Source organism: Mesoplodon bidens, assembly GCF_964165515.1.
Source record: "Mesoplodon bidens genome assembly, chromosome: 16".
In the NCBI taxonomy this organism is placed as follows: Eukaryota; Metazoa; Chordata; class Mammalia; order Artiodactyla; family Ziphiidae; genus Mesoplodon; species Mesoplodon bidens.
The window spans coordinates 12,815,195-12,841,097 of record NC_138173.1 but is presented as its reverse complement, the minus strand read 5'-3'; the positions used below and the strand labels follow the sequence as shown (position 1 = coordinate 12,841,097).

At 46.8% G+C, this 25,903-nt stretch overlaps 1 protein-coding gene across 1 annotated transcript; it reads right to left on the bottom strand.

Moving 5' to 3' along the window:
• Positions 1–25,903, bottom strand: VXN (vexin). Its single transcript, XM_081258319.1, has 6 exons — positions 25,335–25,903; positions 19,800–19,855; positions 11,063–11,213; positions 6,894–6,955; positions 4,250–4,341; positions 1–2,354 (listed from the first exon to the last, which is right to left on the bottom strand). Exons 1-6 carry the CDS (start codon positions 25,399–25,401, stop codon positions 2,171–2,173), a joined length of 612 nt encoding a protein of 203 aa, XP_081114445.1. The 5' UTR covers positions 25,402–25,903; the 3' UTR covers positions 1–2,170.

The window sequence follows — 25,903 nt, the reverse complement described above, 5'->3', positions numbered from 1 at the left end:
AATGAAAATGTTCTATACAAGGCAAACACTTTATCATGAAATTTTTAAATTAAAAATAAATAAGTTCCAGCCTACATAGATCTCCAGCTGCCACATACAAATAGAGGACATGAGTTGTAAAGTAAATAAGTTAAAATAAATAGTCATAGGATACTCTGATAGGTCCAGTGTAAACTACCTGTTTTCTCCCTACCTTTGTTCTGGGCCCCTTCACCCATACACTGTAAGACTATTATACAGTCCATTGGGACCTTCACTGAAAGAGCACTTGATGTCCAAATCTCCAAGTCATGTTCTGATGGTAGGACTGGGTGTTCGGAGTCTAAAACAGTGGTTGAAGAGCAGAGGTCAGCCCAGGTGAAAGCCCAGAAGCCCAGGCCTCTTATCCCCCATGCCTTCTTACATTTCACCTGGAGATGTGGAAGCAGGTAATTTAGAGATCAGAAAGCAACATGTGGTCACGGAGCAGCAGCATGTGAATAACAGTTGAGTCTGAGACCAGTGATGTGGCCCAGGTCTTCCTTGTAACCAGAAAATGGCAATTTCCAACCTGGTCTTAGACTGAAATTCACCATGGAGTCGCTGGTTTTGTTAATTGGATTGGATTAATTTAAGCTTCTGAATTAGAAAACAAGCCTTCTGGGGGCAGAGTTGAGGCCACAGATGACAAATATATGAGGCCCATCCCACCGATCCGCTCCACAGGCAGGCATTACCGATTGCCAACTGCACTCCTTTATCTCAGATTCTAGCTCCACGCAGCACTCGAGGCAGCCTGTGCCAGTCAATTACGTTTAGCATTTGATATGAAAATTATTTACTAGCCTTGGTTCTTCTCTGTGTTCTGAATATTCTTGTATGAAGGAGTAGATACAACACAGGCATTGGAGCCTGACACCCATATGGGTTAGGTGCCTTCAGACTAATCATTTAACTACTTTAAAGCCGTGTCTATTAAATGGGGAAGGCCACCTAACTCAGAGTTGACAGAAAGATCGGGATAATGTATGTAAAGTGCTCACTATCCCACCTGGCACATAGTAAGCATTTAATAAATGGTAACTATCATTATCATGTTATCATTTTAAGGCTACTGATGTTGATGATAGAATTGATGACATTTCCATTAAAAGAAGGAACGCATAATATGATATATTATGAAACCATATGAATGGTTTACATGATTTGTATCGTGTACTGGTTCTAACTCTATCAAATCGTTTCCTTCAAATATTGCCCCCAGAGACATATTCCTACCCCTCAAAACCATCCTCAAATCAGTTACTAGAGTAGGCAAAGCAAGGAGTCTGGTGCAGAAGCTGAGGACCTGGTATCTAGTTCCACCATCTGGTATCTAGTCACATAACCTCTTAAGGCCCTTAGCTTCCCCATCTGTAGATTGGGAATAATTGTGCTTTCTTTAACAGGAATTTTGTGAATGTAAGAGGTAATGGATGGGAGAGCATTTTCAAAGGTTAAAATAATTAGACCCAAGCAAGGTATTATTAATTCCACTAGACTGTGTCACTTCAGAAAATATTAGCATTCAAAAATTTAAATCATGTTTTCCTATAGAAAAATCACATGGAAAAGAATAGAGAATTCATGCAATCATGCCAAATGATCATCAGAACTGATCTTGACGATACCCTCAAATGAATATTAGAACTACTAAGTAAATATATATAGCGCTTTGTCACTAAAAATCGTACCTCATCAAGATGAAATAAATATGGTGACAGGAACAGTGAGAACCATTGTGCTTACAAGTGCCTGAAACATCAAATTCTTAACATTATACCGGAAATTAGAACGACTCACAAGGGAGACTGAGGAATTGCCTGCTTCCTTCCTTGGAGGTCTTTAAAATGGGTTGGGAAAGTTTGATTTTGGTGCCATTTTGCTTAAACATAGGGATATAAACTTGATGACCTCCCGAAGTCACTTTCAGACCAATGGCTTTATCGATTCTAAGAAGGAACACTTTTCTTTTGCCTTCGAGGGAGGTTCGTTTCCCGTTTCCTGAGCCAGGGCGATTAGTTAGTACTGGAGGGTGATGTGCGTGGACCAGCTAGTAGCAGAGGTGAATGTCGCTCAGTTCCCATCTGGACGTTTCCTCCCCTTGTGCAGTGAACTCGGGCCAGCGCAGGGCACCTGGGGAGGGTCACCTTTAGTCAGCCTCAAAGGCGCTGTTGGTAGCTCCCACGTATTCAGACTTCTTCTTGTGCCTGGTCCACATTTTCCGGAGGATGCTGGGGACGCCACAGGAGGCACTTCCTGTCAGCGGTAGGGAGGCTTCCGCTCCCTGAGGGAGGGTAGGATACTCTTCAGTCATCTTCTTGAGGTGCCTGGATCTACGGAAAATCCACAGGTGGGTGAGGAGGGCGGTCACTGTGCTGAGCCTGTCTTTTAGTTGCTGCCCTCGAGGAGAGGAGCCAGAGCCCTCACTCCTCCCCTGCTCACACATCCTGTGACCACGGTGGAGGGTCACTGTTGGGGCCCACGCAGGAATGACACCCCGTCCCCCTGCCCCAGGGAGGTCCTTGCATGGGGAGAGGGAAGGAGGTGGCCCTGAGCACACTGGCTCATGGATCCCAAGTTCTGCTCTTGTTCCAAACTCTACCCCTCCTCACCCCAACCCCCTATCCCTCCAGCCCTACACAGACGATCTTGCTGGAAAGAGCAGATGTCACAAAGCGTCAACTATTGAAAGCCCCTGAGCCCTGGGGCTGAATCCTGCTCCCCACTTACTGTGTGACCTCAGGCAAGTGATTGGACCTCAGCCAGCCTCAGTTTCCTCGTGCAAAATGGGGATAATTTCATCTAACTCAAGGGGCTTTTGTGAGGAGGAAAATAAGGTCATAAAGCATCCGGCACATTGTCCACCTCAATAAATGTTCATTTTTCTCACTTGCTCTCCTTCAGTGAAAGAGTGGCCTCCGTTTTCTTTTCAGTAGCCAGGGTCCAGGAACAAATGGAAATGAGAACGTCTAAGCTTAGAGAGAAACGGGCCGTTTAGAAGAAGCCTGTGCAGTGCAGCTGTGCGGATGGAAAGGGCGCCTCTCTTGAGGCACACGGTTCGTGTTTGCTGTTGCTGCGGCAGTCAGCAACAGCCGTTGCTGCTCAGAACAATTTGCTACTATAAACTTAATACAATCGAAGCGATACTTTTCTCTAACTAGGTCCCAATACGTGGAGTGGCTTGGCTTTTATCATTCATTCTAGATGGCTTTCTTTCACCTAAAAGGGCTTCACCACGGTCTGTTCCTCCTCTAACTCCCTCGGCTTTCAAGGTGTGCATACCTTGGGTTGATACTGTAGTGCATGGTCCCTCATATGTGAGCATCTATCACTTTCCCAAGCACGTGTCTTTCCGATTCCCAGATTGTAAGCTTCTTGAAAAATGATGCAACCGTTGGTGCTAAGCTCTTCGCACATTATCTCATCCTGTTCTCACAATAATCTCTCAAGGGGTTATGATCGTCCCCATTTCTTCGGTTTTGTTTTGTTTTTAAAGAAACGAGGACACGGAGGTCTGAATAACTTGCCTGAAGTCACAGCAAGTCAGCAGACGTGCCGGGCACGCAGGCAGATCTGAGTCAAGAACCCACTCCCTTCATCGTCCCCGAAGCCACTTTCCTGCCCTCTCCAGTCTGGAAGATCATGATGGGGGCGGAAATGCACACGCTGAGTTGAGTTTAAGACTTGCTTGCCATGTTCTTTGTGCTACGTTGAAGGCAGTGAGGGCGTTCCTGGGGGTGCTTATCACTCCTGCTACTCTAGCTGCTGGTTCTGGGTCAGAGTTAATAGTAAGGTGCTGGTTATAAATTTGGTTTGAAACATTTGTATCTTACCTACTTTCTACCTGGGCAGGGGCCCTTAATCTAATGCATGCGGCATTTCTGACACGAGCATGCCTTCAGGAGGCTCTGCATATGGCCTGTGATTACATTTATCTAATTAACCAAAACCCCTCCCTCTTTAGACTTCTCCTGGTCTAAAGAGTGGGGTTAATGAAGTGGAAACCATCAAAAACACTTCAGCTTAATCCTAGGGGAAAAGTTGATGTGGCGTGACAGACACCCGGGATTATTGCCCTCATTAAAAGGTAATTTACAGCTGGCAGGGATTCTGTTTTAGCTTCTTGAGGGTCTGACAGCCGGGCCACCTGTTAACTCTTTGGCCACAGGAGCAGGACCGGAGCGGGTGGGGAGGCCCGAGGCAGCCAGGCTGGAGGCACAACACTTACCCTCTGGTCAGAACAGCTCTGTTCTCCGAGCCCGGAGCTGCCGCCTCCAGGATGGCGGGAGCTTTCACCGAGATCCGGGCCACCGGAGGCATCTAGGTTGTGAGAAGGGAGTGTGAGGATGGCGCCATGTCCCCAACTCCGGCAGTGGCTGGAGCCATTGGAAAGGGCATCAGCTAAACTGAACTACCGTCAACCCAGGGCAATGATCCTCATACTGCTGCGGGCACCAGGTGCCCCCGGGAGGGCTTGTTAACGCAATGCTGGGCCCACCCTAGCTTCTGATTCAGTAGGTCTCATGTAGGCCCGAGAATCTGCATTTCTAACAAGTTCCCAAGTGCTCTAGTCCCAGGACTCCACTTTGAGAACCACCTACCTAGAGAAACTTGAAAGCAAGCAGCTCAGTCTTGCGAGGTGTCTGTCCCCCTTGCACCCCTAGGGTCTGTGTCCACTGTTGTCAAATCCTGTGGGTTCGGCAAGGTCAGTGTCACCCTGTCCCTTTTCTCTGCTGCAGCCCCAGGACCAGTCACTTGGGACAGGACCTCCTTTTTTTCCCACAAGAGCCGCCACGCACCCTGGGCCCCTCCTGGATTCACTCACCCAGCTTTTCCTTCATTCTCTGGATCAAGCCTCATCTCTGCCTACCCTTCAAAGACCACTTCCTCCAGGAAGCCTCCCCTCAGGCTGGTGCCTCAGCTGACTTCTCTCTGTCTCCTGCATCCCCACAGCACTGAGTCCTTACCTGACATGTTTTGGCATCCCACCAATTCTCTCTTTACGGGTTGTCTAGCTGTTTCTCATGCCGGTGCAGTCTCCCCAGGAATGGCATGCGTACGACAGGGCCTGGGGCTTACCCTTTGGTGGCCCTCCTCAGCTCTCCTTAAAGGAGGTGGTGAGTGCTCAAGAAACATGTACCGAACTGAAAAGTCCCTGGTAGCCCAAGCAGGGCTAGGTCCCGCGTTTGTTCAGTCAGTGGACCTCTGCTTTGCACCTCCACCCCACGCCCCAGGGAAGGCTTAAGATCACCACATTCCTGAAATTGCTGGAAAATTCCAGGTTGAGGACACCGGGAGTCACTGCCCCTTCTCTCCCGCACGGGCCAAAGGTTGTGGGGAGAGTCACTGTGCCACCTTGTGGCCTCTCGGGAGCTGTCGCTCTCCGTCGTGCCAGCAGCCCAGAAACCTGCTTCCTCCCGGGCTGTCCACCACCCTGTTTGCCCCAGCGCGTGTTAGCGTCCAATCAGGTTTAGCTGTTCGCGCTCTGAATGGCTCTCCGCCCTGGGATGGGGGCTCCAGTGAGCTGCAGGACCCCAGCCCCATCGCCTCAGACCCAGAGGAAAGGGTCAGTCATGCTGCCGCTGTGTCCTCTTCACTGCTGTCGTCCCTCCTCTGTGGCCACCTCCCCATCGCCACCCTGTCCCATCCCACCTCGCTCTGGCCTCCCAGCTGCAGCTTCCTCTCTGCCAAGGGCACCGAGTCCAGCCCGGGGGCTGGGGGCAAGTAATCCAAGGCAGTGAGCTGCCCTCTCCCCTTAGCCTTGGGCTCAGCTGAGGGCAGCACTGCGAGCTGCCACAGCCTGACCACCTTCACTCTGTGGTAACGGCCCAGCCACCCTCAGTTTCCCCTGGGTCCCAGGTTGGGACAGGGGGCCCCTGATTGTCCCATCCCTGCCCTTTGTGTGGTTTCTCTAGTACAGGGATGACCTAAATGAAATAATTGGATTCGATTTCCTGCCCAGACCAGGAGCAAAGCGCTCACGTCTCTGTCCAGTTTGTTCCATAAGGACGAGCGGGTGACTCAGACACTCTCTCCAGTCTGTTCTAGTTCTCATGCTCCGTGAATCTCGAGAGCTGATGCCCGCAGGGCCCAGGATGCCCAAGCTGACCTCACCTCCGGCCGCCACTCCACCCCTTCTGTGCTAACCCAGGGGACGCCCACATTCATGCCCAGAGGATGGTGAAGGACATGTATTTTTTCAGGGTGACGCTGAGCTAGACCCAGACGTGCACTACCCGATCTCCCTTCAGGGAAGGACAAGCCGCCTCGTCCCCCCCCCCTGGGGGAGGGCGGGGAGCAGGTGGCCCTCAGCTCCTTCAGGTGACCTTGGCTACAGAGGGCCACCTCGCCCAAGGTCATGCCCACCTGGGCAGCCTGCGTGCCATGAAAGAGCAGGAAGAAAATATAAAGGATCGGTCAGCTGGGTCCAACGCGGGCAACCCAGACGGACAGTCCTTGCCCCAGAGCTCCCAGTGGGAGTTGGCTCAGCAGCTCCCTCTGAGGTGACGGTGGTGTGTGTGCTCACGGTGCTCGACACCCTTGGATCTCTTCACCCCCGTGGCTGCCCCTGGGAATTGGTCAGACACCCCCACCTGGCAGGGGCCTGCCACAGACACTGCTTCCTTCCCCCCTGTTTGAGATGTCCGTTAGGTCATACCTTCTGTTCACCTAAGAGCTGAACTTCTGGCAAGGAAGAGAGAGGCGGCCAGTGGTGTGCCACCAGCTGGTAGGCTTTAGGGGCAAAGAACCCTCAGCTACACTTTTCTAATAATCCTCAGGCCTGGAACAAAGGGCACTTTGTCTTCGTGGCACAGACAGGACAAGAAGGTTAAAGCACAGCAGACACAGCTAACCAGGTTGATTTTACTTACCAAAGCTTTGCTATATGCTCGATTCCCACACAGGTTTGCTGATTTGGGTTCAGAAATCCCCACTGCAAAGTTGAACGGAGGGGACGTTACTCAGTGGTACTCTGGGTTCCAGCTCCCCCGGGTTCTGCATCAATGATCCCGTAGCTAATCAATCACAAGCCAGGAATATTCTGACGGCCTTTGTACTGAGCAGCAAAATCACGCACTAGGGTCGGGCAATGGGACAACTGTCCAGTGGGTCACCTGCACCCCTGGCGCTCTTGGGGAGGTTAGAACTAAGGTCTAATAGGATCACGTGCGTGGAGGTGTTCAGTACGGGGTCTGCCTGCAGTAGGGGACTCAGGATGTGCCCTTAGCTCCTCCTTTCTTCCTAAGGCGCCAGATCACAGGAGGTTATCAGGAGTTAAGTCTTTATAGCTGGGATCAGTCCTTTAACCTGCCGCTCCTGGACACGCCTCTGTGAAAATGAGCCCAAAGTCCTGCCTGCTGTGGGAAGTAAGCCTCATAATGTGGGAGGATTGGAAGTTATCAGAGTCCTGAGGCACTGGCATGAGATGTATGTGAGAACCTTCTTTCTATGCCTTTATTTGAGGCTCGACCCGCTGCTGGGAATCCAGATGTTGACCTGAGGTAGCTGGTGATGGGCGGGGGTGGGGTGGAGTGGGGCTCCACTGAAGGCTGGCCTTCAGTCGAGTCCCTCCTGGGGCAGATGTTCCTGGGGGAGCCCCATGCTACCAGACTACAGCATAGAGAAATACCAGCCCCCCACCCCGAGGAAAACATCTTAAGGCCAATAAAATGAAGTTACAGACTACCAAGATCAGACCACGGTGTGCCATGCTCTGGCGTAAGTGACGGTACTAGCTCGTATTTTTGAGCATTTACTGTGTCAGCCGCTGTGCTGAGTGTAAGACTCATAAACATTGTCTTATTTAATCCTCACCACAACCCTCACAGGTAGACATCATAATAGATGTGGAAACAGAGGCTCTGGAGATGCACAGCAATTACGATGAAGCTGGGTGAGGAAGATCTACGGAATGGTAAGCTGACCTCTTTGGTGGTCTTGCAAGGCTGGGAAGACTTGACCGAGGGACCCCCTAACCCATTCTGGGAGGAGTTTGCCAGGTGGAGAGGCCCAGGGAGGGCAATCCGCAGAGAGAACAGTGTCGGGGAAGGTCCAGAATATAACGAGTGGTCACAATTCCACCACAGCTCAGGGCTGTTCTGTGCGTGGATTGGCAGGGATAGGAGTGTCACAGGAGGTGGCCCTGGAGAGGTGAGCAGAGGACTGGGTCCTGGAGAGCCTTGGGCATGGTCTGGAGGGCAGCTGGGGGTGGAGAGGACGCTGTTTAAAGCAGAGGGACGGCAGAGGCAGATCCTGCTTTAGGCTACCCTCTGGTAGCCTTGTGGAGCAAGAAGGACTGGTAGCTGAGGACCAGGCTCGGCGGCTACACACAAGGGATGAAGGGAGTCTGACCCGCTGGCCTGAGATTGGTACCAAGGAGACATGAGACAAACGGAGGAGGAACTGACACTGTCAGTGGTTAGTGTGTGGAGCAGGGGTGGGGAGGACAAGGGGGTATTGGGATAAACATCCCAGCGGCTTGCTGGGAAGATGGATCGTGGCCCCAGCTGAGAAAGGAAGAGAGGTTTGAAGGTGGAAGACAAATTCCATTTGAACAAGTTGATTCTGAGATGTCCCAAGGACATCTTGGTGGAGAAATTCCACCGGCCCAGGAGGTGGGTGTCCCCTTTTCTGGGCACTTGAGGTTCACCTGCTCAAGCCTTCAGAGTCCCCACTCTTTCCAAGGTTCCTCAGAGCATATTTCTCCCACGTGAGAAGGCTACAGCATCCAGGAGCTTTCTCCTTTAGCTCAGAAAAGAAACACGTTTCCAGATTTGAGATCCCTGGAGACACATATCCTTCTGACAGGAGGATGGAAAACTCGTGCCCAAGGCCAGTGCCCAGCCTTCCTGTGGGTCTGGCTTTGACTCAGAAACCCTCCCTCCCTCTCATCCCCTCTGGAATCTGTCAGATTGTGGGAGCTGAAGGAATTGAATCGATGCCCAGCTCAATCCTTTTTTTCCTCTTTTTTAAAACCTGACTAGCACATTCCCTGCATGAGCTGACGGTCATACGTCGGGCAGAGTCTCTCCATTTCATAACTTGCTGTTCTCCCCTTCAGTCCAAGCTTCCACAAGCTACTTAGAGAGGAAAGTAGCCCCTAAAACCAGACAGCTGGAAAGACATTATTTTCTGGTGGAAAGACGCAATTAGCTAGCAAATCAGGAGACATGAGATTTTTCTGCTGCTGATGAGCAGTGCACCTTGGGTAAGTCAAACAGTTTCCATGGTTTCAGTTTCCTCTTCTGTAGATCGGCAGGGGGTGCTTGCAGAGATCAGTGGGCTTCCACCTTCAGGGAGGTGGAAAGTCACCCTGGGAGCAGGCTTGTTAAAACAGATTTAGCTGGGCCCTACCCCAGAATTTGATTAAATAGGTCTTGGGTGGGACCCCAAATTTGCATTTCCAGCAAGTTCGCAGGTGGTTCTGCTGCTCCAGGGGTGCCACTTGGAGAACCACCCATTAGATCTTCCCTAAATCCTTGCTAATCAGTATGTTGTCCTTGGACCAACATCATCAGCATCATCTGGAAGATTATTAGAAACAAAATCTGGGGCCCTACTTGGTCCTACTGAATTAGACTCTGCATAAAAACAAGATTCAGGGCTTCCCTGGTGGCGCAGTGGCTGAGAGTCCGCCTGCCGATGCAGGGGACACGGGTTCGTGCCCCGGTCTGGGAAGATCCCACATGCCGCGGCGCGGCTGGGCCCGTGAGCCATGGCCGTTGAGCCTGCGCGTCCGGAGCCTGTGCTCCGCAACGGGAGAGGCCACAACAGTGAGAGGCCCACATACCGCAAAAAAAAAACCAACAAAAAAAAACAAGATTCACAGGTGATTCTTCTAAACATTAAAATTTGAGAAACATGGCTCTAAATTCATTTTGTGATTTTGTAGAGAAGATATTCTTTTTCTTTCTATGCACAGGCAACCACCACCCACCCACCCACTTATATATAGACGGAGGAAAAAAAATTATCTTCTCAATTCGCAAGGCACATTGTGGTTTCCCTAAGGCTTTCGCTCTCCATAAAAATGTATATATGTAATCCCTTAACTAGAGAATATAGCTTGACTTATGGGTTCTTACACGTAGGATCTTAAAAACAGGATCAGGGTTTTAGTGACCAAAGAAACCTTAGCGATCCAATCTAACATCTATGAGGGAGGAAAGAGAGGAGATGGATGAAGAGAGACACTCAATGGAGTCTAATTTCAGTTCTTCTAACATACAAAACTGTTGACACCCAACAGCTTTGAAAAGGATGTCCAAGACTTTTTGTGTATTTCTGGAGTTAAAAATAGGAATAACTTGAGGCTGTGGGCATAACAGAAATAACCTAAACCAGGAATTAAAGGCTAAATACAATCACAGACTTCAGCAGGCTAGACACAGATTCCTGTTTAACTGCTCGGGTTGGGAGCCATTTTTCAAAATAGTGTGGAAGGTAAGACTCTAATGCTTCCAGCTTTCAAAACAAATTTGTCTCTAAATTCTTTTTATAAATTGTTGAAATAGTTTACGGCGTTCAAATTTAAAATGGTGGGATTTTAAGATGGCAGCTGATGAAGAGCCTGTATAATTACACACACACACACACACACACACACCTGTAAAATAACGTAAGCTTCCTTCGCTTCATGAGTCATGTGTACACTGGTTTCCTCTCCCCGCAACGTCTAATGATGTTTACCTCCTCCCGAGTCCCGCAGGACTGCCTGTGGAGCTAGGCGGTAGATGAGAGCATCTTTGCTCATCACGCAGACCCAGCAGCGAGTGTTTTAAGGTAGAAGGAGTTTTGTGGTGCTGCAGTGGGGGGAGGGGGGGCCCAAGCAGGTGCATTCAGAGCAGGACCGGCATGCACTGGGGAAGGCGGTGGCCCCACGCACAGGTGCTCCGCCCACCGGGCGTGATGGAGGACGCCAGGGAGGGCCACGACGAGGCTGGAGCCCGCACAAGCCAGTTCGCGGGCACCGTGGCAGCTGCTCTAAGTGGGCCACTGCCCCCCAGGGAGGTTCCGGGGACCCGGGCCGTGACGCACGTACCAGGCCTGGCGGGGTTCTTGGCGGGGTGGGCGCCCTGCGGCCGTGCGTTCTGGAAGCGGCCCGACCTGCGGGCCTCGCCATCGCGGTGGTCGCTGCGGTACTGCAGCAGCTCCAGGGGCCGGGACGCGTAGAGGTCGGACTCGATCAGCACCTGCGGGGGGAGGAAGGACCGTCAGCTTGTTCCTCCCCTAGAATCTCAGCCTCCACAGCCGAGGCCAGGACTGCCGCTTTGCGGACGGACCTCGTGCTGACACGGAGCCTTCCTGACTCCAGCCATTGCTGGGAGCAGCGAGGAAATCTGGGGAGACTGGCCTGAAACGGCGAAGTGTTGTGTTTAACTTCAGCATGTCCAGCGGCACCATGGTGCAGGAAAATGAGGTTTCTGGGGGCTTCTCACCAGCCGTCCCTTCACAGAGTCGGAAGCCTGGACCCTCAGGCCCCAGACTGGGGCCAGTTAACTGCCCCAGGGCTGGACATAGGTTGACAATAGAACAGGCTATTTGAAATGAGGACAGGCCCTGGAAATCGGGCTCTTACAGTCTTTGCAGCTCAGTGGGCGCCCTTGTTCACGTAGAGGACAGCTTTCTGGATGCTCCAGCGGAGGGGAGACCTAGGCAGAGGACTCGGGGCCCAGCTGATTCCCAGGTTGTAAAAAGGAAGAACCTGCTGGCCAGAGAAAGCAGGCACGGCTCCCGGACGCTCACGTTTCCTCTGCTTTGTACAGTGCCTGTCAGCTGGAGCTGTGAGAGATGAGTTTCCACGACCTGTGGCTCGGTAAGTGGAAATTCTGGCAAGCCAGAATGGAGCGCTACATGCTAAGATGTTGTCAATAATGATCCCCTGCTGAATAGTGGTTTTGGGAAAGTACATGAAGAGGAATACCCCTTTTGTCAGGGCCCACTGGAATGGGCCTTTAAAATTATAATAAAAATACTTAGATCATTTAAATAATTTAAATGTACAAATTTGAGACAAAGAGTACCATATTTTATCTTAATATCGGGGGTGACAAAGGGAATCTTAGCAATTTGGGGCTCATATCGTGCATGTTTGAATGCACAGCCATGGCACCGGGGTCGCTCATTCTGAATGTCTTCACTCCTTTGAAGCAGGTTAGAACTTCCAACATTACGCTGCAGCTTCCCTGAGGTTTGTATTTATCATTCTCTTGCTCACTCATTCCTTCCTTCTACAGACATCCTGCGAGGGCACCTCTGTGCCAGATCCTGGCACTGAGTCTATCTGTGAGTGACGTGGACCCATTTCAGCCTTTACAGTCGAGCCTTTGATGAATTCCCCTCCATTGTCCAATGTAACAATTGTGGAGGAAGCTGAAGCAAATAAGACTGAATTTTTAAGTATTATAATAGGGTTATATTTCAGTTCAGTGGAGAAAAATTGGACCTTTAATAAATATTGTTGGAATAAATGTCAGGCCACTGGGGGAAATGGATCCATGTCCACACGTCTCATACGAAAATGAATACCAGACAGACCAAAGATGCATGTTAAAAAACAAACAAACAGGGGGCTTCCCTGGTGGCGCAGTGGTTGAGAGGCCTCTCCGCAACGGGAGAGGCCACAACAGTGAGAGGCTTGTGTACCGCAAAAAAACCAAACAAACAGCAAACACTAGAATAGAATATGGCTCAATATAACATTTGTTACATATAATAGGGAATTATCGCTATGTACATATAACTCTTACAAATCAATAAAGAGGAAAAAAAATAGAAAAATGGGGCCAAAAACCAGCTGACAGTTGACAATAGACATGCAAATGGCCGGTTAACATGAAAGGTGCTGAACAACAATAATTAAATGCAAATTAAAACAAAGTTGTTTTTTCTCCTATCAGATTGTCAATGATGAAGAAGATAAATTTCCATTTGGGGTCATGCGAACCTGAGTTCAAACCCCAGTTTTGGTACTTCGAGGCTATGTGGAAAGGGGTCATCTTCTTGAGCACCCTGCTGTACTGGGGCAGAGTCACTGCTGGTCATTCGCAGAGATTTCAGGAACACAGCAGCTTCTCTTTCCCTATGCCGCCTGTTTACCTACAGCATCAGGAAGCGGTCATGTCCGTCCCCAACAGAGGAAGGGGAGCTATCACTCTTTGCTTCAGTTTATCACAGATAGTCCTTTGCTTAAAGTAATATATCCCAAATCTGGGCTTATCTGGCTTAGGAAATTAACTCTTCTCAGGCCCGTTTTAGGACCCAGACTCATTCATTCTTTGCCTTTGGAGAAAGATGATGATAATTAAGGATCATTTAGGATTAGTGCCCTTTCTCTTCTTTTTTTTTTTTTTTTTTGCGGTACGCGGGCCTCTCACTGCTGTGGCCTCTCCCATTGTGGACAACAGGCTCTGGACGCACAGGCTCAGCAGCCGTGGCTCACGGGCCCAGCCGCTCTGCGGCATGTGGGATCCTCCCAGACTGGGGCACGAACCTGTGTCCCCTGCATTGGCAGGCGGACCCCCAACCACTGCGCCACCAGGGAAGCCCCCTTTCTCTTCTGGGCACTGCAGCATGTGGGATTTTTCCCCCAATAATTAAAAATATTTTTCCTCCAGCTTTACTGAGATATAAATCGACACATATGATTGTATACGTTTAAGGAGTACAATGTGTTGATTTGATATGTTTGTAAATTGCAAAATGATTAGAAGGTGGTGTTTCTGTTGGTTTTTCAGCAAGCCTTCAGTGCAGGCTGGGGGCAGCACCCGTCTGCCCTACGCCAGCTCACTGGGGGCTGTAAGGTGCAGTAGTGGGTAGTCTGGACTCACCACCCTGCACAGTCCCCTCAGCTTTTCCATTTCCTTCCCTCCTCTTAGCACTGCACTCTGCCATGGTGTCGCCCAGAATACTGGAATTTCCTAGATTAATGGCATTTTGGACACGTGTACCGTGTGGCCTCAGGGTTCCCCCTGGAATGTGGACCTCCAGGTCCAACGGGAGAGACCAGAGCCTCATTACTGACGTTCAAGCCTTTGGTTGTCTACCTCTCATCACAGGTATTTCGAATTTTGTTTTCATTTTTTCAGCATTCCTCTAATGAGGAGTGAGGACTGGTGTGTTTTCCGACCCATTTTGTAGAAGGAGGAAGTAAGGCAGGATGTGAAAGCCTGAGGAGTCCAGGGGGGAGGCCCAGCATTTCCTCCCCTGAAAAGGAAGCAAATGTTTCCTTTTAGGAACAAGAAACCTCAGCCAGCCCTTCTGTGCATTGTGGGTGGGAGAAGGGAATGGGGAGGGAGAGAGTGGAGAGGCATTAGCTGCTCCGCCCCCTGTTGGATGTAGGTTTCCTGGGGTGGGAGTGAGGCTGGTTACTTCCCAGGTCCTGACTGAGGGCCCAGTGCCTCAGCAGGGTATCTTCTCGGCCCTGAAGGATGCCAAAGCAGTGAAGGAAAGAGGAGAGGGCTCAGCTCGGAAGATTTCCCTTTCTTAGCTGGCCTCGTGCTTGCTTCTCATGCCCCACAATTGTGGAGGCTCTGAGAGGGCTCAGGGCAGTGCATCAGGCCCACGCCAGGGAACGGACAGCTGGCTGCATGGCTGTGGCCTCCTGAAAGCCTCCTGACAGCCTGTTTTTTTTCTGGTCTGTAGGATACGGTCCGGGCTGGATACTGCAGCTGGTCTTAGAACAAACTGGTCTGAGCACAGGCTCTTTAGCACCCTGAGTACAAGGGTGAGATTGGGGAATGGGGAAGGAGTGAAGGGGAGATGTGTTTAATGTTGGATTTCCCTTTCCAAGTTCAGCAAATTGCCTGCTGAAAGTAGGGAATGTACTTGTGTAACAGATTCACTGTGATAAATTGATGCTTCCCTGCTGGGTTCAGATCAGAGACCTAGGGGGCTAGTAGGGAGTTAGAAAGACAGGTGAGACGTAGGTGATGGGGGATCATCATGATTTTGGTTGACGGTATCCAGAGTAAAGTTCTAGCCCAACTCCCTAATTTTACACACAGGGAAACTGAGGCCAAAGGAAGCCATGTGTCTTCACAGAGCTATAAGGGGCAGAGCCTGAACAAGGATCATGGTTTCATAACTTCTAAGGAAGTGCTCTTTGTAAGCCCCATGGAAGTGCTGACATCCAGGTAAGAATTTTCAAGTGCAATTGATTGCGCAGTGCATTTTGAAAAATCAGATCACCAGGCGGAAAAATCAGATCACCGCTCCTCCACAAGGTTGAAATCTGGGAAGAATGTGACATTTGCACTCCCATTCCTTCATCTTTCCTGATGATGGCACTGCTGCTTATTTTGAAGGGGCTGTGAATCTCGGTGGTAATGGCTCCATTGCACTGGAAGGCCTAACTAACCCACGCTTTGGTGTAAATTTATTCCTTTAAGCTACTCTTATGATGTCTACGGCATCAGGATGATCAGGGTGTCAGTAAAATTGCCTAAGAATCAGAGGGGATGGAGAGAAAACGACTAGTGAAACCATCTAGAGAAGGAACAGTGGGTGGCTGTAGAAGAAGACAATGTAACTTACAAGGGGTCCAGAGAGAGGAAACTGCCACCCTAAGGATGATTCGGAGAGGAAAGAGATACTTGTAAAGGAAGGAACCTGACATCCATATGGTAGCCCAAGGGGTGAGAATAGAGACAGATAAGAATTTCAGGACAAAGTCCTAAATATTGGTACATTAGAGCAGCTGCAAAACATGAACGATTTTCTCAGGAACTCAAAGGGAAGCCAAGAGCCAGTTGGATGAAAAAAGAAAAGGTCAGAGAGTTCTTTCTTGTTTGGGACTCAGTTCCCCTGTCTTAGGTGGACTAAGACCTTTCCTGTCTTTTCTAATTTGAATGTTCTGTGCAGCTGGGTCTGAGTTTTATGAGCAAAGGATGAGTCATGCTGTTAGGGGAAATTAGAAATTCAGAGGAGAGCTCCAAGGCCAGAGAGCATTATTAAGCTGTCTTACCTGGAGGAAGAATGCATATTTGAAGACAAGACCCTACCTTCTGTTGTTTCTTTTTTTTACATCAAAAGCAATTTTTATTTGTATTCATATATACTTGAGTCATTTTTTTTCCCCTTGGAGTAAAAATGTTTTAGGGAGGGAAAGTCATAAGCCATTCCCAGGAAAGCTGGGAGCTTGGTTCTACAGAGCCTGGCTGAAGTCAGTGGATACTCTGGGAGGCGGTGCCCCATGTTTTGGGAGCTTCGTGAATCTCATGCCCCTGTGGCTTCACTTCCACCATAGAGAGTTGTCTCCTTTGTTTGGGTTCTGAATCCCTTGAGAAATTTCTTCCCTAGCACCCTATTTATCTCCTAGACAGTGTGATTTAGTTTCCATTTTTAAGCTTTTGTAATCCCACTTCTGTCCTTATAAAGCCAGTAGGTATTGGTGTAAGCGGCAATTCAGACAGAAACACTGTTTAAGGTTAGAAATTCAAGGCAAGAACTTGGTTGAAAACTAAATATTCCTAATTCCCAAAGGATCTTCCCAGAGTCATGAGTGACTTGTGGCTCCTTCAAATCCAGAGTACAGATCTTCCTTGACTTACAGTGGGGTTATGTCCTGATAAATACCCCTAAAATATCATAAGTTGAAAATGCATTTTATACATCTAACCTACCAAATATCATAGCTTAGCTGAGCCTACCTTAAACGTGCTCAGAACACTTACATCAACCTATGGTTGGGCAAAATCATCTCACACAAAGCCTATTTTACAATAAAGTGTTGAATATCTCATGTAATTAACTGAATACTGTACTGAAAGTGAGAAACAGAACGCTTGTCTGGGTCCAGGATGGTTCTAAGTGTATTCTTGTTTACCCTCGTGATCGTGTGGCTGGTGGGAGGCTGTGGCTTGCTGGGCTGCCAGCATTACAAGAGAGTATGTTGTACCCCATATCACTAGCCTGGGGAAAGGTCAAAATTCAAAATTCCAAGTATGGTCTCTGAATGCATTTCGCTTTGGCATCATCGTAAAGACAAAAATCATGAAAGTCAGGCTGTCATAAGTCAGGGACCAACTGTAATGCCAAACTCAAGTCTGTGCTCAAACTCTAAATTACCTGCAAACAACCCCTCCCCTTTCCATTTTTGGTGACACCCACTGCTCCTTGAAAGTCAGCAGCATTTTCCTTCTAGACTGTGTGCTTAAGTTTTTAGGGATCATGAGAAATACAAGAATTTCTTGCACTACAACAAAGAACCCATTAAAAGCCCTTTCTTTCTTAGTATATAAATATTCTCAAAGTCATTTTAAAAAAGGATAAACCACTGACAGAAAAATGAGCAAAAGACATGTCTTTTAACCCAAAGGGAGAAAATGTCAAAATCTATGAAAAGATGAAGAATGATATTAATTACTAAAGACATGCAAATTAAAACAATGAGATGTTTTCACCTATCAGATTGTCAAAGATTAACAACATTTGATACCATATAGTGTTGGCTCAGGTGTTCTGGTAAAGGTAGTTTAAAACAGTTGCTAAGAATTTGGCAATAGCTATAAAATTTTTTCAATGCTCATATCCTTTGAGCATTTTCTTTCTTTTTTAAAATTGACATATAACATTGTGTACATTTAAGTATAAGGTGTTGATTTGATGACCCAGCATTTTCATATCTATGAATTTATCCTCAAAAACATTTGCATAAGAACATAAAAAATACGTTCAAGAATATTTCTTGTGGCATTGTTTCAGTGGAAAAAATGGGGAAACCCCATTTATTGATGATTTGGTTAAATAATTAATCTAGAAAACATCAGATTTGGTTTGGGTAAAAAATTATAGTACATTCATTCATACAGTGGCATACTATGCAGCCTCTAAAAAGAATGGGGAAGGGCTTCCCTGGTGGCGCAGTGGTTGAGAGTCCGCCTGCCGATGCAGGGGACACGGGTTCGTGCCCCGGTCCGGGAAGATCCCACATGCCTCGGAGCGGCTGGGCCTGTGAGCCATGGCCGCTGAGCCTGCGTGTCTGGAGCCTGTGCTCCGCAACGGGAGAGGCCACAACAGTGAGAGGCCCGCATACTGCAAAAAAAAAAAAAAAGAAAAAAAAAAAAAAAAGAATGGGGAAGATCTGTATGTATTAATTGGCATGTAAAGATGCTCAAAATTTATATAGTGAAAAAAGCAAATTGCAAAACAGCATGTTCCTGAGCAATAAAGCGTGATAATTATACATTGTTATATGAGAAATTTTCATTTAAAAAAACTCCAGTGCTTATTGAATGTTCAGTATGTATCAGGCTCTGGACTAAGCAGTTTACATATATTAAATCATTTGCTCCTTCCAATGGTTATTGGGATGTGCGCTCTCACTCTCCCCATTTTAATGCTAAGCAAGTCAAGTCCTGGAATGGTTAGGCAACGTGCCCAAGGTCATATAGCTAGAAATGGATAGAACTGGGATTTAAAACTGGGAAATGGAAGAAACCAGGCAGTTTGACTCTAATCTGCATACCTAACCACTATGTTCTATAGCTTCTCAGGATTTTCTGATATCATAGTTTATATCTTTTTAGTATTTGAAATTTTGTAATGGGCCCATCCTGCTTTGGGAATTAAAAAAGTAATAAGGGGGCTTCCCTGGTGGCGTAGTGGTTGAGAGTCCGCCTGCTGATGCAGGGGACACGGGTTCGTGCCCCGGTCCGGGAAGATCCCACATGCCGTGGAGCGGCTGGGCCCGTGAGCCATGGCCGCTGAGCCTGCGCGTCCGGAGCCTGTGCTCTGCAACGGGAGAGGCCACAGCAGTGGGAGGCCCGCGTACCGCAAAAAAAAAAAAAAAAAAAAAAAGTAATAAGTATATATAAAACAACAAAGACTAAAACCAATCTCATTCCCAGGACACTTAAAAAATTTTTTTTAAATGGAGAATATGATTTTAAAAATTGAGATACTTAGAAAATCAAAATAGTGTTCTACAAAAACAATTGTGATAGAAACTCCGGTATAACCAAGAGGGAACAATTAGCAATTAAAATAAAACTTTTAAAGTGCAAAGATGTATTGACAGCTTATATATAAAGAAATCTGTAAGTAAAATGAGAAATTCACAGGCTCTGAAGACATGTAAACTAATTTTAAGGTAATGCATGTGCTTATTAAAGAAGCAAAAAATAATAGAAAGAAATGAAAGCCAGTGCTGGTGAGGCTGGAGGGAAATGGAAAAGCATTGTTGGAAGCCTGGCCGTTGTCCAGAATTCCCAGTAGTATGTGACGAAACTAGAAGCAGAAACCATCTTTTAAAAATCACTGTTCTAGTCTCCGCTCTAGCACAGGAGTAGGAATGCAAATGATGGATGGATGGATGAAACTGGTCTTATTCTTTTAGTTGTTAATTCTACTTTGAGGCCTATGCACCACAGGATTAATCCAAAAAATAGTATTTTGTGCAAATAAATTCATTGCACTGCTATTTATAATAGTGAAAAAGTGGAACATTGCAAATGCCAACAATAAAACACCCAAGTCAGGGATGCTCTACCCACACTGTGGACTCTGTTTAAGAAAAAAATGTGTATATAAAATGAAAATTATTCTCTGTGGGGAAAATGACAGAAGGGGGTCCAATTCAGGACTGTTTGTTGTCCGGTTGACATTTGTCAGTTGTTTTGGTTAAGGGGAGGATGGAGAATGCAGCAGCAACATGGGCTGCGGAAAACTTCCCAGGCCGTGGAGAGCGTGGATGGAGGGGGGAGGTGGGGAGTGAAGAAGCTAGACACTGCTTTTTTAATGGAAGTCAACAAAAGGGATCAAAACTGAAGTTTTCTTACATTCTTGGTTAAGAGATGTTGAGAGCTCTTGACTCTTCTTCTGGCTGGACTGGACACTGCAAAGAGAGAGAAAGGAATGGTTTCAGAGAACACCTGTGAGACTGATGTAGCTACAGTAGCAATACGGAGAGGGTTTGCATCTGGAGTGGGACAGGGCCCAGAGGAGGGGGGTTGGGAAGAAGAGGCGGGTGCAATTGCAGTTTTATTTTATTTTTTTAGTAGATCTTTACTGGAGTATAATTGCTTCACAGTACTGTGTTAGTTGTGTTAGTTGATGTTGCACAACAAAGCAAATCAGCCACATGCATACACAGGTCCCCATATCCCCTCCCTCTTGAGCCTCCCTCCCACCCTCCCTATCCCACCCCTCTAGGTGGTCACAAAGCACTGAGCTGATCTCCCTGTGCTATGCAGCTGCTTCCCACTAGCTATCTGTTTTACATTCGGTAGTGTATATATGTCCATGCCACTCTCTCACTTTGTCCCAGTTTATCCTTCCCCCTCTCTGTGTCCTCAAGTCCATTCTTTACATCTGTGTCTTTATTCCTGTCCTGCAACTAGGTTCATCAGTACCTTTTTTTTTTTTAGATTCCATATGTGTTAGCATATGGTATTTATTTTTCTCTTTCTGACTGACTTTACTCTGTATAACAGACTCTAGGTCCATCCACCTCACTACAAATAACTCAGTTTCGTTTCTTTTTATGCTGAGTAATATTCCATTATATATATGTGCCACATCTTCTTTATCCATTCATCTGTCAATGGACACTTAGGTTGCTTCCATGTCCTGGCTACTATAAATAGAGCTGCAATGAACATTTTGGTACATGTCTCTTTTTGAATTAGGGTTTTCTCAGGGTATATGCCCAGTAGTGGGATTGCTGGGTCATATGGTAGTTCTATTTTTAGTTTTTTAAGGAACCTCCATACTGGAGGTTTCCATAGTGGCTGTATCAATTTACATTCCCACCAACAGTGCAGGAGGGTTCCCTTTTCACCACACCCTTTCCAGCATTTATTGTTTCTAGATTTTTTGATAATGGCCATTCTGAATGGCATGAGGTGATACCTCATTGTAGTTTTGATTTACCTTTCTCTAATAATTAGTGATGTTGAGCATCTTTTCATGTGCCTCTTGGCCATCTGTATATCTTCCTTGGTGAAATGTCTATTTAAGTCTTCTGCCCATTTTTTAACTGTTTTTTTTTTTTTTTTGATATTGAGCTCCATGAGCTGTTTGTATATTTTGGAGATTAATCCTTTGTCTGTTGTTTCATTTGCAAATACTTTCTCCCATTCTGAGGGTTGTCTTTTTGTCTTGTTTATGGTTTCCTTTGCTGTGCAAAAGCTTTTAAGTTTAATTAAGTCCCATTTGTTTATTTTTGTTTTTGTTTCCATTACTCTAGGAGGTGGGCAATTGCAATTTTAGATGTTACTTGGTCGAGTGCACCAAAGCTCATAGCAGCACTATTCATAATAGCTGAAAGGTGGAAACAACCCAAATGTCCATTAACAAATTAATGGACAAACTAAATGTGGTATAGACATACAATGGAATATCATTCAGCCTTACAAAAGAATGAAATTCTGAAACATGCTCTAACATGGATGAACCTTGAAAACATTAAGCTAAGTGAAATAAGCCAGATACAAAGGGACAAATATTGTATGAGTCTGCTTATATGAGATACCTCAACTAATCAAATTCATAGAGACACAAAGTAGAACAGAGGTTACCAGGGGCTGGAAGAAGGAGGGAATAGGGAGTTGTTATTTAATGGGTACAGAGTGTCAGTTTGGGAAGATGAAGAAATTCAGGAAATGGATAGTGGTGATGGTTGCACAACCATATGAATGTACTTAATGCCACAGAACTGAACACTTAGATAGTTAAATGGTAAATTTTATTTACCACAGTAAATTAAAAAAAAAAACTTGAAGAATCAATTAGCCATAAAAAAGTTACTTGGTTGGGAAAAAGGTGTGCATTTTGTTGAAAGTGGAGACACCCGGACATCTCTTTTGCACATTGACGCTAAAGTGATTTACTTGGATGTGAAATCCCACCCTGCCACTGCCTTGCCTAGAATGGAAATGACTTCTTGTCACATCTCAGATTAGTGCTCAGGTGAGAGCTGTGTTATTTTCTGCAGAGCGCCTGCTGCCATGAAGCCAGGCGAGCAGGGGGCTGGTTAAGAGCCAGGGCTCCAGACTCCTTTCACTTGGGTGTAAATCCCAACTTGACCACTTGCCAGTTGTGTGACTTGGGCGAATGACTCATCCTTGCTAAGCTTCACTTTCCTCTCTGGAAAAACCCGCACCTACTTCAGAGGGCTGCGGTGAGAATTAAATGGTCTAATCTTTATCGAGCCCTTGGCCCAGCGCCTGCCAAAGAGTGAGTTCCCTGGAATTAGTGGGGGTTATTATTGATACAATTCTCCTCTTTCTCTGCAAGGTGAGGGCAGGTGGAAGGAAGAGGTGATAACTTCTAGAGACTGTAGCCTCCGTCAGGAGTTCTCCTTCTGGAGTTTTCTCCATTTCCTCCTGCTGTTCCCCGGCTCCCCTTGCCAACCCCGCCGCATTGTTGTTTATCCCCAAGAGAATTATTTTGAATGCTGTTCACCCTAGAATTAAACCCACTGGTGAGCTTCAGGAAATAACTTCTGGTATAACTTCTTGGTAAAACCACAGATTTTATCTTTTATATTTACTGTGAATTGTGCCTATGAAATCTTTCCCTTAAAGGGCTCTCCTTCTCTCTAGGAAGTAAAAATACACACTTGTCCTCAGTTACAGACCTGATCTATGTCTTGTGCCTTAAAATACCTAAGAAACACCATAACACTTGCTGTTGCCATATTTCTGTGAGCTTTAAGATGGCTCAGCTAAAAAAAATACATAGATTTAGGTTGAACCCATTATATATGTATGTGTGTATGTTGGAAAACAGGGATATAATACAACGACAATAAATGTGATAGTGGCTCGCATTGAGCTGTACTAGGTGACGACTTATTTCCTTCTCGCATACACTCCTCACAGCAACTCTTTGGGGTCGGGTGTCTTCATTAACTCTATTTCTTAGGTAGATACTGAGGGTTAGGGTCACACAGTTGGTGGTGGAACAAGGCCTGCGCTCTTAAACACTAGGTTGCTGAACTTGTGCTCGGTAAATGTTCATTGCACGTTGAATACACACGGCTGAACAGGAGCATGTGGGAAAGGGCATACCAGGGAGGACTATAACCCTTGTTAGAGAAAATCAAACCAACCTATATTTCTGCAGGCAGGGAACGTGGGGATGGAATGAAGAGTTACCAGTCTCTCTCATAAGCAGTGACTTAGGAAGACCTGGCCCTGTCTTCGCCCACTGAGAGCCTTATGCTTGATGCTCTCTGGAGGAGGCGAGATGAGCCAAAACAAGGCGTAGGAAGAGGCGGACTTCTTCCACTTACAGTCTAATATAAAACTGCAGATATTCCTTTTCTAGAGCACAGCTTCCTGAGCAGTGACATGTCCATGAATACTGATGACTAATTTAATACCCGGAGGTGGCCATGAATAAAAATGGCAAAAAAGAAATACAGGATTGAATATTTATCTTTGACTAAACATATTCATTGCTCAAAATATGGAATAAAAATAGAAATCACTTTGTAAGTGATGTATTTAATGGTGTTTACTACCATGCCAGGTACTGTTCTAGATGCTTTATGTATTTTGCCTGTATCTCATTTTCCCCCCCATAATAACCTTGGGAGGTGAGTTCTAGTTCTTCCTTTTTTATAAGAGTGGAAACTCAGGCCCAGAGAGGTTAAGTGCCTGTCCAAGGTCACACAGCATATAAGTGGTGGTGGGTCTCTTGACTAAGCTAAGCAAATGGATTCAAAGACCCTGTTTTGAATGATTTTCTTCAGGTGAAGTATGACGTTGCTCCTGAATTGTATAATAAGTTTTTAATTTAAGAGGACCCTTCAGCTTTGATGTTTTTCTCCCTTAAATTTTTTTAAATGGAAAAAAATTATAGAACATAGACATTTTAAGATTTTCATATTTGCTTTCAATTCGTTTTCTTATCATACAAAAGAAATAACAAATGAGAGGACAAGTTTTGGTCCCTTTTCTACTCTTTCCCAATTCTACTTTCCTCCCTCTCCAGGGCTACTAATAGCACTAACTTTATCTGTGTCTTTCCAGCCTATGTTTTTTATGCTTTTCTCTAGATATGTAGCCATAAACAATATATAGTACTGTACAAATTTAATAATTTTTAGCCTGCTTTTTTTTTCTCTCAACATGATGCTCTTGGGAGCTGTGTCCACACACATAGATCCAGTTCTTTTCCCTGTTGACTACTGTGGAGTATTCCAGAGTCTGATGACACCACATTTTACCCCTTCCCCTCTTCAAGGACATTTAAGTTGTTTTCAGTTTTGCCCTTGGAGACCCAGTGGCCCTGTAAGCATCCACGTATAAGAGCATTTACAGGAGTGGAACTGTTGGGTCAGAGGGTCGGCTTTGACTTTTCAGGGACATTCCCGAGTCTCCAGAGGGTGTCCCAACTTCAGCACGTGGGCAGACTCCCAGCTTTTTCTTCTCTCCCTCTGTCTGGCAATAGATGTCTAAAGCTTAATTTATGTTCTGCTGGCTTTCTCTTTGTGGCCAGGCTGAGTCTCTCCCTTCCCCCCAGGAGTGGCCATGTCGATGGCTGATGTGGGAAGAAGAAAGGGGTTGTTTGAACAGGGGGTCACAGCACTAGCAGACATCCGGCCCTCTTCATTCAGTCTGACAATGGGACCAGGGGCTAAGCCGGGGTCTCGGGCTCTCCCAGCAGTACAGGGGCTGCAGGGAGAGCACAGGGGCGGCAGGAGAGAGGGCCCAGCTCTGCGGGGGGCAAGGGAACTCTCCAGGGACACAGAGCCCTTCCCGGGCATTGACACCATTCACCTCAGAGCAGCAGGGCTTTTACAAAGTCACACTCTTTGGCGGTGCCAGTGCCGGGTTAAGTTTGGGAGCGCAGCCCTGGGGTCTGTGCAGAGGCCAGCCTGGGTCAGGGCATTCTTGGACCACTTCATTGGACTTCAGGCCACACTGCCAGCAGGATCCCTCCTCATATTTCACGGCACAGTTAGAAATCATACTTTTGAGCCAGCTGCTTCTCATCTCAGAACCCACTTGCTCACTGGAGAAGAGGAAAGAATCTGTCTGCCCTGGGGATTTTGTTTTCATGTCTGTTTCCTAAAACAACGGCTTCCTGTCACTTCCGTTTGGCGTACCGGGTTGCCAGTATCGGATTAAGTAAAACGAGGAGTAGTTAGCTGCTCTCATTTCCCCTTTGATGGATTGTTTCTCAGTGATTGATGTTCATCCATATGCCTCCTTTTCAGAAACAACCACAAACACCGTCAAAACAGAGAGACCATCCGACCTCAGAAACCTGGGGGTAAACCGTAATAAGACAGCATATGACTGTCTTTACCCTCCTGCTTAGCCTGCCATGTTAAGGAAACAGTCGAGGGCAATTTTACTCACCCTTGGAAGGAATCACGGTGGTGAAAACGTCTATATTTTCATCGCTGCAGCTGTAAATCTGATGCATCGTTTCAGCCTTCTCTCCCCAAAAGTGCCTGGGAACCGGAGGCCTCTCTCTGAACCCCTAGTCGCGAGGTTTCCTAATCCAGTCTGGCTCGGGGATCATTGTGCCGGTCCACAAAAGACAGGCTGGTGCTGTGATCTCATCTCATTCCAGAGTCTTCACTGCAACATTTTCTAATCCCATCTGTCTTTTTCTTTTCTTTTTTTTTTTATGAATCCTATTATTGCGAACCTTTGATGGAGCCTGGAGGTTTCAGTCCCCTCGCGGCCAGGATGTATTTAACATTTTTATTTTGCCGTGTCTGCCGCAGTGAATTTGGAAGTCTTTTGTGAAGTGGTGATGAAGTGAAATCGCCTACTCGGGTAGTGCCAAGCGTGGCTGGAGGATTTTACCGAAAAGGAAACGTGAATTTTGGTAACAGCAACTCCCCTTTTCATTTCAGAGATGAAGAGGCTTTTTTTCCCCGCCCCCTCCCTCCAGAACTGGCTATTCAGTAATTTGTCAT

Bases quoted from the DNA above. Each gene is read 5' to 3' on its own strand.
- VXN (XM_081258319.1), bottom strand. From the start codon at position 25,401: ATGCATCAGATTTACAGCTGCAGCGATGAAAATATAGACGTTTTCACC. The intron at 4,342-6,893 runs GTAAGTAAAATC...CTCACAACCTAG, and splicing joins GAGCATATAGCAAAGCTTTG to ATGCCTCCGGTGGCCCGGAT. The intron at 2,355-4,249 runs GTAAGTGTTGTG...GATTTTCCGTAG, and splicing joins AGAGCTGTTCTGACCAGAGG to ATCCAGGCACCTCAAGAAGA.